General features: G+C 39.4%; 2 protein-coding genes and 1 pseudogene across 2 annotated transcripts; all 3 read left to right on the top strand.

Annotated features, from left to right (window-relative positions):
* The first annotated feature begins 1,592 nt into the window (after window positions 1-1,592).
* On the top strand, window positions 1,593-4,218 carry LOC143894220 (uncharacterized). Its single transcript, XM_077400364.1, has 6 exons — window positions 1,593-1,857; window positions 2,155-2,287; window positions 2,377-2,586; window positions 2,832-3,016; window positions 3,263-3,431; window positions 3,616-4,218. The coding sequence occupies exons 1-4, from the start codon at window positions 1,828-1,830 to the stop codon at window positions 3,008-3,010; spliced, it is 552 nt and encodes a 183-aa protein (XP_077256490.1). The 5' UTR covers window positions 1,593-1,827; the 3' UTR covers window positions 3,011-3,016; window positions 3,263-3,431; window positions 3,616-4,218.
* A 386-nt stretch (window positions 4,219-4,604) lies between these two features.
* Window positions 4,605-11,586, top strand: LOC143894219 (uncharacterized). Its single transcript, XM_077400363.1, has 2 exons — window positions 4,605-5,186; window positions 10,773-11,586. The coding sequence occupies exons 1-2, from the start codon at window positions 5,167-5,169 to the stop codon at window positions 11,368-11,370; spliced, it is 618 nt and encodes a 205-aa protein (XP_077256489.1). The 5' UTR covers window positions 4,605-5,166; the 3' UTR covers window positions 11,371-11,586.
* LOC143894224 (uncharacterized) lies at window positions 5,844-7,709 on the top strand (annotated as a pseudogene).
* Window positions 11,587-13,311: the final 1,725 nt, after the last annotated feature.

Here is a 13,311-nt window from a genome sequence, read left to right as displayed (position 1 = left end):
AAATTGAAACAAGAATGGAGCAATTTGTCTGTGCACTGAGAATGTACAAATTCTAATGATTGATATCCCGCAAAATGCATAAAACAAATTAAAGAAAAATGACAATTTTAAAAATGGCGCTCTTGATTTCTGTCGCGCAGTCGCTAAATACTTTTGCGCATGCGCACAATTGCTTGATAACCTCCAAACTGCATAAAGCAATTATTTACGTTTTTCTTAATAAATACTGTAGATAATTAGTTTTTAAAGATGGAGCAAATTGAAACAAGAACGGAGCAATTTGTCTGTGCCTTGAGAATGTACAAATTCTAATGATTGGTATCCCGCAAAATGCATAAAGCAAATTAAAGAAAAATGACAATTTTAAAAATAGCGCTCTCGATTTCTGTTGCGCAGTCGCTAAATACTTTTGCGCATGCGCACAATTGCTTGATAACCTTCAAACTGCATAAAGCAATTATTTACGTTTTTCTTAATAAATACTGTAGATAATTAGTTTTTAAAGGTGGAGCAAATTGAAACAAGAATGGAGCAAATTGTCCGTGCCTTGAGAATGTACAAATTTCAATGATTGATATCCCGCAAAATGCATAAAACGATAATTTTTATTTTTTTCTTAATAAATACTGTAGATAATTAGTTTTTAAAGGTGGAGCAAATTGAAACAAGAATGGAGCAATTTGTCTGTGCACTGAGAATGTACAAATTCTAATGATTGATATCCCGCAAAATGCATAAAACAAATTAAAGAAAAATGACAATTTTAAAAATGGCGCTCTTGATTTCTGTCGCGCAGTCGCTAAATACTTTTGCGCATGCGCACAATTGCTTGATAACCTCCAAACTGCATAAAGCAATTATTTACGTTTTTCTTAATAAATACTGTAGATAATTGGTTTTTAAAGGTGGAGCAAATTGAAACAAGAATGGAGCAAATTGTTTGTGCCTTGAGAATGTACAAATTCCAATGATTGATATCCCGCAAAATGCATAAAACGATAATTTTTATTTTTTTCTTAATAAATACTGTAGATAATTAGTTTTTAAAGGTGGAGCAAATTGAAACAAGAATAGAGCAAATTGTCTGTGCCTTGAGAATGTACAATTTCCAATGATTGATATCCTGCAAAATGCATAAAACAATAATTTTTATTTTTTTCTTAATAAATACTGTAGATAATTAGTTTTTAAAGGTGGAGCAAATTGAAACAAGAATGGAGCAATTTGTCTGTGCCTTGAGAATGTACAAATTCTAATGATTGATATCTCGCAAACTGTATAAAGCAAATTAAAGAAAAATAAATAATTTAAAAAATGGCGCGCTCGATTTCTGTTGCGCAGGCGCTAAGTACTGCGCATGCGCACAATTTCTTGATAACCTCCGAACTGCATAAAGCAATTATTTACGTTTTTCTTAATAAATACTGTAGATAATTAGTTTGTAAAGGTGGAGCAAGTTCAAACGAAAAGGGAGCAATTTTTCTGTACCTTGCGAATCTACAAATTCTAATAATTTTCGCTTATATTAACGTTTACATTGTTACTAACTTTATCATTTATTTATAAAAAAAAGTAAAATGGAGCAAATTATGAAACATGCATATTATGAAGGAGCAAATTAAGCAGATTTTTTTCATGTATCGTAAGTTTCATTACTGTAGAGGTCGCTGGCTGGGAGCTTGTGGGTGTGTTTCTGCCCGCGCAAGGTTTAAAACGCCGTTTTATTGGAAAAATATCATCTCCGAATTGTTCCAATTCACGTGGTGTGCGTTTTGTGCATTTTAAAAGGATTTCGTACGTTATAACAACAAGCTAAAATTCTACAATATGAGTACAAACAATCATGAAAAAGGGCCGGTAATAATAATTTTAAATATAGGTTATATGATTATAGTTTTGTTTGTTTACCAAAAAAAACCTGAAATTGACACCTCTATTGACAAAATCTGTGGACATGTCGACAAACCACATGGCAGTAATACTTTTTTTATATTATTGAACGCATATATATGGATTTTTTTCACAATGTGGTTTTACCACATTGTTTTTCTATATGGTTTTCACCGCATGATTTTCAGCACATAGATATTTTCAATACGAACAACATATCAAATATTATGCGATTCATGTAGTTACATGTGTTTATATTTGCAGGCTGTAAAATGCGGTTACTGTGGGCAGATAATGTACGGATCCTGTGCGGAGATTCAAGCCCATAAGTGCTTCAAAAGCTACGATGAAAGTATTCATGTCCTCGTTGTCGACGAAAAGGGGCGTGCTACAATGAGTAATTTTATTTGCAAGCAAATATCTTTCAACATTTGTTTGCGCAAAAATTAAATATATTTAATAAGTATATAATTTATGTCTAAACAGGATTGAAGGAAGTAGGAGAAAGTACGCAGAGAAACGCACTACCATCAGAGAGTAGCAATGAGTCTACTTCATACTCGGCAGACATCATGGACGAGATGCTCATTGATGCCGTAGAGCAGAGACCAGGTCTATGGAATCAAAAGTTGCCAGTTCAAAAGCGAAGCTCCTGTGTACGAGGAGAATTGTGGGATGAAGTTTTTAATAATCTTGGTAATATATATAATCATTTTATTTTGTTTTATGTACTCATAAATGTATATTTAATCTGCACTCGCAAATGGGCTAATGTAAGTTTGTATTCGTGTAAGCGAGCTGTAGCGAGATTCTATAATTCCGACAGTTTTAGTATTATATATGCGCAGGTATTATATATGTTAAAAAGCTGCGCAATGATATCAAAACTCGTTAAGGATTTACAGAATTCCGCCTCTGAATTCGTAATTTAAACTTTTCAGGTTTTAAAGATGTAGCGTGGATAAAATCTCGATGGACATACCTGAGGGACTGCTATTCAAAAGCTCGTAAAAAAATGAAAGGTTACGTACGCAGCGGCGGGTGCGGAAGCGGGACATCCGCAGAAAAGTACATTTCGCTTCTATTCAAGGATGCAATTTCTAGACGAGGCTGCACATAAAACCCCGTACGTAATAACTTGTCTTATATGGAGGGGTAAAAACTATAGTGGTGTAAGTTAAAATTTTTTTAATATTGACTTGTGTGCATAGATGCAATTTATATATTGCACAGATTGCATCTAGGTACACAAATCAATATTTTAAAAATTTTATTTACACTACTTGCACTATGGCTTTTACCTCTCCATATATAGGCTTTAATATATATAAAAAAGTACACTTTTTTACATATCTTTGCTGTTCAATTTTAGTACAACATGCTTTCTACCACAGAACATATGTCGTGATGAAGATAATGCACTGATCCTGAACGATTTGGAATTCGAGGAATGTAATGTGTATTCTCCAATAACTTGTAGCACGCCAGACAATCCTGAAAGAGCAGGAAGTTCGGCTAATTGTAGACCACGAGAAAAAAAAGTGAGCTAATTTTGAATAATTGATAATCGACACACGTCTCATAGATTTTCATAATTAATTGATATATCTTCATATTATAATTGTGTTACTTTTTTCATGGACATTCAGCTTTGTTTAACAATGTATGAAAATGTAGGAAAATTCATTACTTTGAATGCATTAAATGGAATTTTTTGTGTTACAGGAAGACAGCAGCACGATCCCGATGTGCAGGCACTGCATAACAACATATTGCAGCAGTTACTTCGCGAAAATGCGCCGCAGAAGGATGCAGTGGACAATTTTTTGGAGCAGTTGGGAGATATCCTCCGTAGGTTGAGTTATCTTCAAAGAAAGCAAATGCAAGTAGAGCTGCTGCGTCTTGTTCACAGGGCAGAAAACGAAGAATTAGCAGAGGCGGAACATCAAAGGCGATAGATTTTTCATATTATTATTCTATTATATTTTGTACTATTATCATTACCTTTTTATCTTTCTACCAATACACATTATACATTACATAATAAATAAATAAAACATTTATTTTTATTTCAATAAAACCTGATGAGTAGTTCATATTGGGGTCTAAAAAAATGAATGTTTTGTTGTTACATTACATATATGTGTATGTAAAGTTCAAAACATTGAGATGTACGATCTTGTATTTATTTATAATTCTTAGAAAAAAAAGTAGAGTTTCTGTCTTATAATAATGAGTTAATCGCAAAATTTTGCAGCAACTAATCCGACGCATTTTTGCGACAATCAACGGGCGTTTTTCCATGAAGGATCACTTTTTACATAATACATAATACATGATAGAAATTTAATACTCATTGTTTAGAGCTTTTCTCCATTGCCAATCAAGTGGGTTCGAAGTTTCAAAATACGTAGCAAAAGAGTCTCTAATTCGTATAGCCTCAACGTTCCTTCGCGCACTGCAATTACGTACATTTTCAATTCCGGTTGACGTTACATTTCGATCATTGCCACTTAAAACAGAATAAATTCTTTCCGTTAGTTCTAATTGAAGTTCGTGTTTCATTAAAAAATTATGTACAGCCGTTGCAGCTTGAACGGTTAATTTAGCCGTTGAAATATGAGCGATAATTGGCCGACGAAAAATTCGCCATGTTGCGGCCCCAATTAATGTAATAATAAAATAAGAATAGTATGAAGAAAGACCGAGAATAACAATAGGGAACGCGACCGCGAAAGCCCGAAAAAATTACGCAAAGCCGAATCAGCAAGAGATAAGTTGCGCGATCGGCCTACATACGATCGAGCAACTCAGCGATATCGAAGGACAGGACGAAGACTCAAAAGGAAGCGACCAGAGGAGACGACAGGGCAATTGGAGTCGGGCAGCGACGAACGGATCTTGTACGAAATAAGTTGTAAAGACAAAGTAATCAGTAAAGTTGAGTTTATTGCACCCAAGAGCATTAATACACTGTCACCCGCCTCCTCATTGAACAGATCGAATCCCAGTGTCCCAAAAGGGGCACAACAAAATGGTGGCAGCGTGAGGGATCCAGTAGCAGGAAGACGGGAACGGCAGCTGAAACAGAAAAATAAATGAATCAGTGAGGCAGTGCAACATCCTCAACGGAGACACGGCAGCCAGATTCAAAAGCAGCGGACAACACGGTAGCGGCCGACGAGGGACAAGCGAGCAGCGTAACCCGAGAAGGCACCGACCTACCTCAACGGAGGCTCACCGACAGATAAGGCGGCACAAGCACCGACCAGCAACATGCGACTAGCGACCGTAATGTAAGTCGACTAAGCAAATTATGTAAAGCGCAATTACCGTAGATGTCGGGAAACGAAAATTCACCTGCGGAATTAAACCAATCGTGGCTCCATAGCGAGACGTCACGACGAGCGCGTAGAAATAGACCGTTAAGCCCTGTGCAAACGACCGAAGAAGTCGTAAGCGACAATCGCGAAACTGTGCGTAGAAATTTAGACGCGTACTACTCAAGCGAAAGCGAATCAGAACCGGAATTACACCCGAACAGCGTAATTGAACGCGAATCCCAATTCGACGATTCCGTTATAATCTTAGACGCGAGAATAATAGAACAAAATAACTGCCCCGACGAAAATAGACTCCACCCCTCACACGCACACGCACAATCCGAAGACGCGGACAGTACGATCAGTAGGCGAACACACAGACGAGAGTTCTCATTGACCTCGTATGACAGCAGCGTATTTGACCCGCAAGAGTATTATTCTGCCCCGAGACACGTGAACGTAATCGAGATGGCGGAAGCAACAAATAGCAACCACGACGCGAATAACGTAAATGACAACGCGCCGATAACCCCAGAGGAAATAGACGAAGAAATAAACCGTCTTAATCGAGTGCTATTACAAAGAGGCACCCCGGCGAATCACCGTAACCGGATACCCGCACGGGCCTGACCGCCGCGGGACGATAGAGATTCCAATCTCGACGAGATATTAAACGGAATCCGCAACTTACAAAATCGCGTAAATCAACTAGAAACGGCGAATCCTGAACACCGCGAATTTCACGCGAGACGCGAGCCAAGTAACCTCCCGTTCGAAGTAACGTACGGAAGAACGTCATACGATATTCGGAACCAAGCGGAACGCGCAATCGGATATCTACGTTTAAAAGAGGCACGAGACACGATACCCGAGTTCGACGGAGCCTCGAGTAAATTACAAGAATTCTTAAGCGCCGCGTCATATGCAATAAAAAACATAAATCCTACGAAAGAAGGAACGCTATTAGAAGCAATGCTATGCACAAAGCTAAAAGGAAGAGCGATGATAGACTTTCAGACGCGAGAGATAAGAGATTTCGCACAACTAAAGAAGGAATTAGAAGTTTGCTATTTAAGCCGCAAAAGCACAACACACTTACAACTAGAGTTTAATACACTCAAGCAAAAACCCGGAGAAAATGCAAGAGCATTCGGATTAAGAGCTGATAAGCTAGCGATGGAGCAATACGACTCCATGATAGAGGGAAGAAATCACACCATAGAAAGCAAGCGAACTATATTAGAAACGATTCAACAACAGGCATTACAGAATTTCCAATTAGGATTGAGAGACGAGATCAAGTTACTTGTTCGAGCTCAGCATTTCGCAACATTGCAAGAAGCGATTGCCGGAGCGAGCGCCGAAGAAAAAGTAAACGGGCCGAGTGGATTTCCGCCGCGTCCCAAAAATAATTATGCGTACTCGCCGCAACCGCGCGATAACCGATCAATATTACAATGCCAAAAATGCGGAAAATACGGGAACCTCGGAAGGGAATGTCGTACCAATAGATATGCGAACCGTTTCTCCTTACCGAAACCCGATAGGACACCCCGCGTAAACGCGATAGATAAAGTCTGCAATTATTGCAAGAAAGCAGGACACATGCGCGAAGAATGTTAACTGTTAAATGGTCGACCAAATAAAGAAAGGACGAATCACAACAAACCTAATAATCCACGAGGACAAAATAAAATTTTTTATCCGAAAACAAATAGCCCGAGAAAAAAGGACAGTAATTCAGCCGCGAATAGCGATGAGGAAGACAAAGAGGACACAAAGCAGCGCCGACCGGCGTTAGAGTATCAGGTGTCACACATGACGAACAAGCCGCGAAAGCATGCAGGGCTGGACTTAATCACTCTGTCCATGCGAGAAACGAAGCGCGAAAAACTAAATTTACTGTTGGATACCGGAGCGGCCGTATCAATAATAAAAGTAAAACATTTGAAAGGCAAAACAATGATAGAAGAGGATAAAATGGCCCTTACAGGAGTAACAGGTCATAAAGCCCATACGATTGGAAAATTTACAGCAACTATTGACTTGAAAGATAGAAAGATCAAGCACACGATATATGTCGTCAAGGATGATTTTCCGATAGAATACGACGGAATACTAGGCGTAGATTTTATAAAGAAACATCGAGCGTCATATAGTTACGAATCGAGCTCAATACGCATAGGGAATAGCACATTAAAATTATACCCGTATAAGAAAATGGTTTTGAAACCGCGAAGCGAGACAATAGTACAAGTCGCGACCGATAAAAATTCACTAGGAATAATACAGGCAGAAGAGACAATGCCAGGAGTGTTCATAGGAAATTGCCTAGTGATGCCAGAAAACTTTCTATGTCCGGCAAGCAAACTAAATACGACGGAGAAGAGTCGAATTGCTAATGCCGCAAGTAACATTAGAAGAGTTAGAGCAAGAAGAAGCAAAACAGATAGAAATAAACCAAGTAAACAAAGTAGAAGAAACAATGACGCGTAGCGAAAAAGTCGAAAAATTGATACGCACGCAACACTTAAACGAAGAAGAAAAGAAAACTATTATGGAAATTTGCAGAGATTACAGCGATGTATTGCACGTGGAAGGAGAACCACTGACATGCACTGATATCGTCGCGCATAAGATTACCACGAAGGCGGGCAGCGTACCGGTCAACGTCCGACCGTACCGTTTGCCAGAAAAGCACAAGGAAGAAGTGAATAGACAAGTGAAAGAGATGTTAAAAAACGGAATTATTAGACCTAGCACGAGCCCGTGGAATGCGCCGTTGCTAGTAGTACCGAAGAAAAGAGACGCATCAGGAAAATTAAAACTGAGAGTGGTAATAGATTTTCGGTTTGTAAACGACCTAACGGAGGGAGATTCCTTCCCATTGCCAAACATAACCGATATCCTAGACCAACTGGGAAAAGCAAAATACTTTACCACGCTAGACCTCGCATCGGGATATCATCAAATCCCGATGGAAGAAGAAGATAAAGAAAAAACAGCGTTCTCGACACAATACGGACATTACGAGTATAATCGAATGTCTTTTGGACTGAAAAATGCCCCAACGACATTTCAACGAGCAATAATAGCCGTTTTAGCAGGACTAGTAGGATTACAATGCTTAGTCTATCTAGACGATATAATAGTATACGGAGCAAGTTTACAAGAGCACAATAAGAGATTAATTGAAGTGCTAAAAAGACTGAGAATATAATTTGAAATTACAGCCCGATAAGTGCGAATTCCTTCGGAAAGAAGTGACGTATCTCGGACATGTAATAACAGAAAACGGAATCTCGCCAGACCCTTCAAAATTAGAAGCAGTAAAAAGCTTTCCGAGACCAACAAAAGTAAAGGACATCCAGGCTTTTGTAGGATTAGCCGGATATTATCGAAGATTTACTAAAGATTTTTCAGCAATTGCCAAGCCACTCACAAAAATGACCAGAAAAGATATCAAATTCGAGTGGAACGCTGAACAACAAAACGCATTTGCAATACTTAAAGAAAAACTAACCACAGCACCGGTATTGAAATACCCGGATTTCTCCCAAGAATTTGTAGTAACGACCGACGCGTCAGATTACGCAATAGGAACCATACTGTCACAGGGGAAGATAGGCCAAGATCAACCCGTGGCGTATGCGAGCAGAGTACTATCTAAAGCCGAGCAAAATTATAATACTACCGAGAAAGAATTACTAGCGATAGTATGGGCGGTGAAACACTTTCGGCCATACGTTTATGGAACAAAATTTACCATAGTGACAGACCATAAATCATTGGTTTGGCTATTTAACGTAAAGGACCCCGGATCACGATTAATCCGATGGAGATTGAAATTAGAAAAATACGACTACACTATCGTACACAAGGCCGGTCAAGAGAATAGAAACGCGGATGCGCTGAGTCGACATGTGCCGACAGACATCAACAAGATAGAGAAGGAAGAGAATAACGAAGAAGAGAGCGAAAGAAAATATACAGAAGAAGAGAAGCAACGTATATTATACGAATACCATGATGCACCTGTAGGAGGACATCAGGGTGTGGAACGCACCATAAACCGAATAAGGTTGACGCATAACTGGAGAGGATTAACTCGAGACGTCGAAGATTACATTAATAGATGCGAACTATGTCAGAAGAACAAGTTATCGCAAAAAAATAAAGCACCCTTAGTAATAACAGACACCGCGGACAAACCGTTCGAAAAATGTGCGCTAGATATAGTAGGACCACTGACGGTGACCGAAAACGGAAATAAATATATCCTCACGTTTCAAGATAATTTATCAAAATTCAGTAAGGCGATACCCGTACCTAATCAAAAAGCAAAGACAATCGCGAAAGAATTTGTCACAAAGATTATCTTTGAATACGGTATCCCCGACAAAGTACTGACGGATAGAGGAACGAACTTTCTTAGCGAAATATTTAAAAGCACGTGTAAATTACTGAAGATAGAAAAAATTCAAACAACGGCCTACCATCCCGAGAGTAATGGAGCATTGGAACGCTCTCATAGAACATTAGCCGAATACTTGCGACATTATATTAACGCGGACCAGACAGACTGAGATAAATGGACGCCATACGCAATGTTCGCGTATAACACGACGCCACACACAGCGACCGGGTTTACACCCTTTGAATTAGTATACGGGCACCGAGCGACACTACCGACGGCACTGTCGCAACCACCGAAACCAACGTATACGTATGACGATTACGCGCAAGAGCTAAAAGAAAAATTAAGAGCGACACAACGGGTTGCAAAGGAACATTTGCGAAACGAAAAATCTAAGGCCAAGGAGACGTATGATAAGAAGACAAAAAAAATTAATTTCCGAGTGGGAGACAAAGTTCTCTTGCACGACAAAACGGTGCGTAGAGGGAGATAAAAAAAATTAGAATCCTCGTGGATAGGACCGTATGAAGTAATTGAAAAACATTCAGACGTCAATTACACAATCAAAAAGGGACGGAAAACCACGCGAGTACACGTAAACCGATTAAAGCCCTTTATAGAACAGTAAAAACAGCGCAAAAGAACAAAAACAAGCAATAAAAAGTAGGCGATAGTAAAAACTAAGGAAAATAAGATAATAAGTACTTACCAAACATCAAACACGTCGCACCACACGGCGTCCGGTGGCCACGTCCAACGTGACCTCCAGGGGGTAGAGGAGATGCATCCATATATCCGGGGGTGTTAGCAACACTTCCGCGTAGGAGGGAGGGGGCGACATCGACCCCGCACCCAAATTCGCCGCCATTCGCGCACTAAGCGCGGCACCCCCACTCACGGCACCCGCACGAGCAGCGCGTAACCAATACGTGCGCCAACATGCGTCGCACGTCGACGGAACAAAAAAACGGTCGCACAGCCTGCACCTCATTTTACAATTAGCGTACAAGTTACAATATGTGCTCAGACCTAAGCCTCAAGAGCAACTAAACGCGCGAGGAGAGAAAAAAAACGCGAGGAGAATGCATTATCAAGCCAAGGTAAAAATTCTAAGAAAGGTAACATGAGTCCTTATCTTACAGGACGCTGATCGTCGTCCAGCACTTCGCGAAAAAAGCGAAACCTGAGACAGCACCATCGTACGAAATACGACAATTCAGCAGCGAGCCGGGAATATACTTTGAGAGAACCGGACAATTGCAACAGGTAGAAGCTACATGGAAACTAGCGATTAAAATCGACGTAGCAGCCCTAGGAAACCGATATCACCTACTTCAGGAATTTCTACAGCAAGCCGAAGAAGTATGCGAAACGATAATCGCGAAGGACACGCAGCAGACGTGCAAAAACATTCTCCATACGATAGAGAAAAATAACAAAAAATTAACGCAACTATTAATGCGATTACAGACTATATATAAAACAAATAATAATAAACGAGGGTTAATAGACGCGATCGGCACGATCAGCAAAACGCTGTTCGGCACTATGGATGCCGACGACGCAAAACACATACAAGAGCAGCTTGAACTGATACAAAATCAGCAACAGACTCTACGGCACACCGCAAAAAGTCAATTAAAGGTGATAAATGCCACAATAGGCCACATGGAGGCCTTAGAAAAATCGTTATACCATAACGAGCAATTGATGACGAACGTCACGAGACGGATACAGTAGGAGACAGCACTGTACGCTAGAAGAGAAGAAATAGATGAACAGTTATTAATACTAACCACAATTACAGAGGATCTAATAGAAGACGTGAAAGACACGATAGACTACCTCACATATTCGCGAGAAGGAGTTATACTAACCCGCCTATTACCAATAGAAAAAATAATAACCGAACTAAAAGAGGCAACGTCACAATTGACGCATAGATCCCACTTTCCATTTAAAACTAGATTAGAAAATTGGAACGAGATACAAAGTTACGTAGAAATTAACGCGTATTATGATAAACCGAACATTTATACAATAATCAAATTTCCCGTGGTAGCATACCCCGTGTATGAAATAATAAAAGCGACACCATTACCTGTCCACAACCACGCGAATATTTTCACATTCCTAAGAATTACTCACAACATATTAGCAATAGATAAAGAGAATCATAATTACATAACGCTAGAAGAACGCGATTTAAACGACTGTAAACGAAACGGAGTAAAATATGTATGTAACCGAAACTACCCGGTATATTTTATAAAAGCCGATGCACCATGCGAAGTACAAGTTTACGTAAAAACGCCAGGATATGTAAACACCTGCGAGAAACGTCAAATAATGTCAAACGTAACCTTATGGATAACATTAAGCGAACCACAAACGTGGCTATTCTCGACGCCAAGAAAACAACAGCTGACGATTCAATGTAATGAACAGGCAGAACAAAAAATAGAAATAGAAAGAACAGGGAAACTAAGTATAATCGAAAATTGTAAACTAACTACATCCGACATTATTATAAAAAAAAAACCACTATGAGACAAATAGAAATGCACTTAGCCGATTTCAACTTAACGCTAACAAACAAAAATAAAAATATTAACGAACAAGCGAAAAAAGAAATTAGATTAGAACCTGTAATTAGGAATCCGAACGAATTAATGGAATTAAGTCTAGAAATAAGCAACATAAATAAAGAATTGGAAAAACCCCAAGACACCCTAATAAAAAATCCCTATGTCATATATCCCGTAGGATCGACACTTACGTTAATAATTATATTAAGCATAGTAGGAATAATCATCTATGTAATAAAAAGACATAAGAAACGAGCAAGCGCCCGACCGCACGTACAGGGCAACTCAGCGATACTATACTAGAACATAAGAAGAATGTAACCTCCGAAACAAAAAAACAAAAAAAAATATAAACCGCCTTAATAAAAATAGAAATAGGATAAGCAGCAAAAAATTGTAGCGAAAACTACAGACCGTAGTTTCCTTTTCTCAAAGGGGGAGGGATGTTGCAGCCCCAATTAATGTAATAATAAAATAAGAATAGTATTAAGAAAGACCGAGAATAACAATAGGGAACGCGATCGCGAAAGCCCGAAAGAATTACGCAAAGCCGAATCAGCAAGAGATAAGTTGCGCGATCGGCCTACATACGATCGAGCAACTCAGCGATATCGAAGGACAGGACGAAGACTCAAAAGGAAGCGACCAGAGGAGACGACAGGGCAATTGGAGTCGGGCAGCGACGAACGGATCTTGTACGAAATAAGTTGTAAAGACAAAGTAATCAGTAAAGTTAAGTTTATTGCACCCAAGAGCGTTAATACACTGTCACCCGCCTCCTCATTGGACAGATCGAATCCCAGTGTCCCAAAAAAGGCACAACAGCCATCTTGCCGCTAGTATCTCAAACGAATATTCTACAGTTCTTCGCGCCCGACTTAATCTATAATTAAAGATTTTCTTCGTAACAGTTAAATTCCTACTTCGAGAGTACGGCCGCATCATATAAGATGTTAGCGGAAATGCTTCGTCTCCTACTAGGACGTATGGAAATTTGAATCCGCTATTATTCAAATGCCTGTCCGGAGGCAGTTGAAGTGATTTCGTTTCCAATAGGCGAGCAAGGTCACTGCTAGCAAATACACCCGCATCG

Source organism: Temnothorax americanus, unplaced genomic scaffold (assembly GCF_048541705.1).
Source record: "Temnothorax americanus isolate GAGA-0224 unplaced genomic scaffold, ASM4854170v1 Scaffold132, whole genome shotgun sequence".
NCBI lineage: Eukaryota > Metazoa > Arthropoda > Insecta > Hymenoptera > Formicidae > Temnothorax > Temnothorax americanus.
Note: the sequence above shows the minus strand (reverse complement) of the source record. Positions and strands in the feature narration are given on the sequence as shown.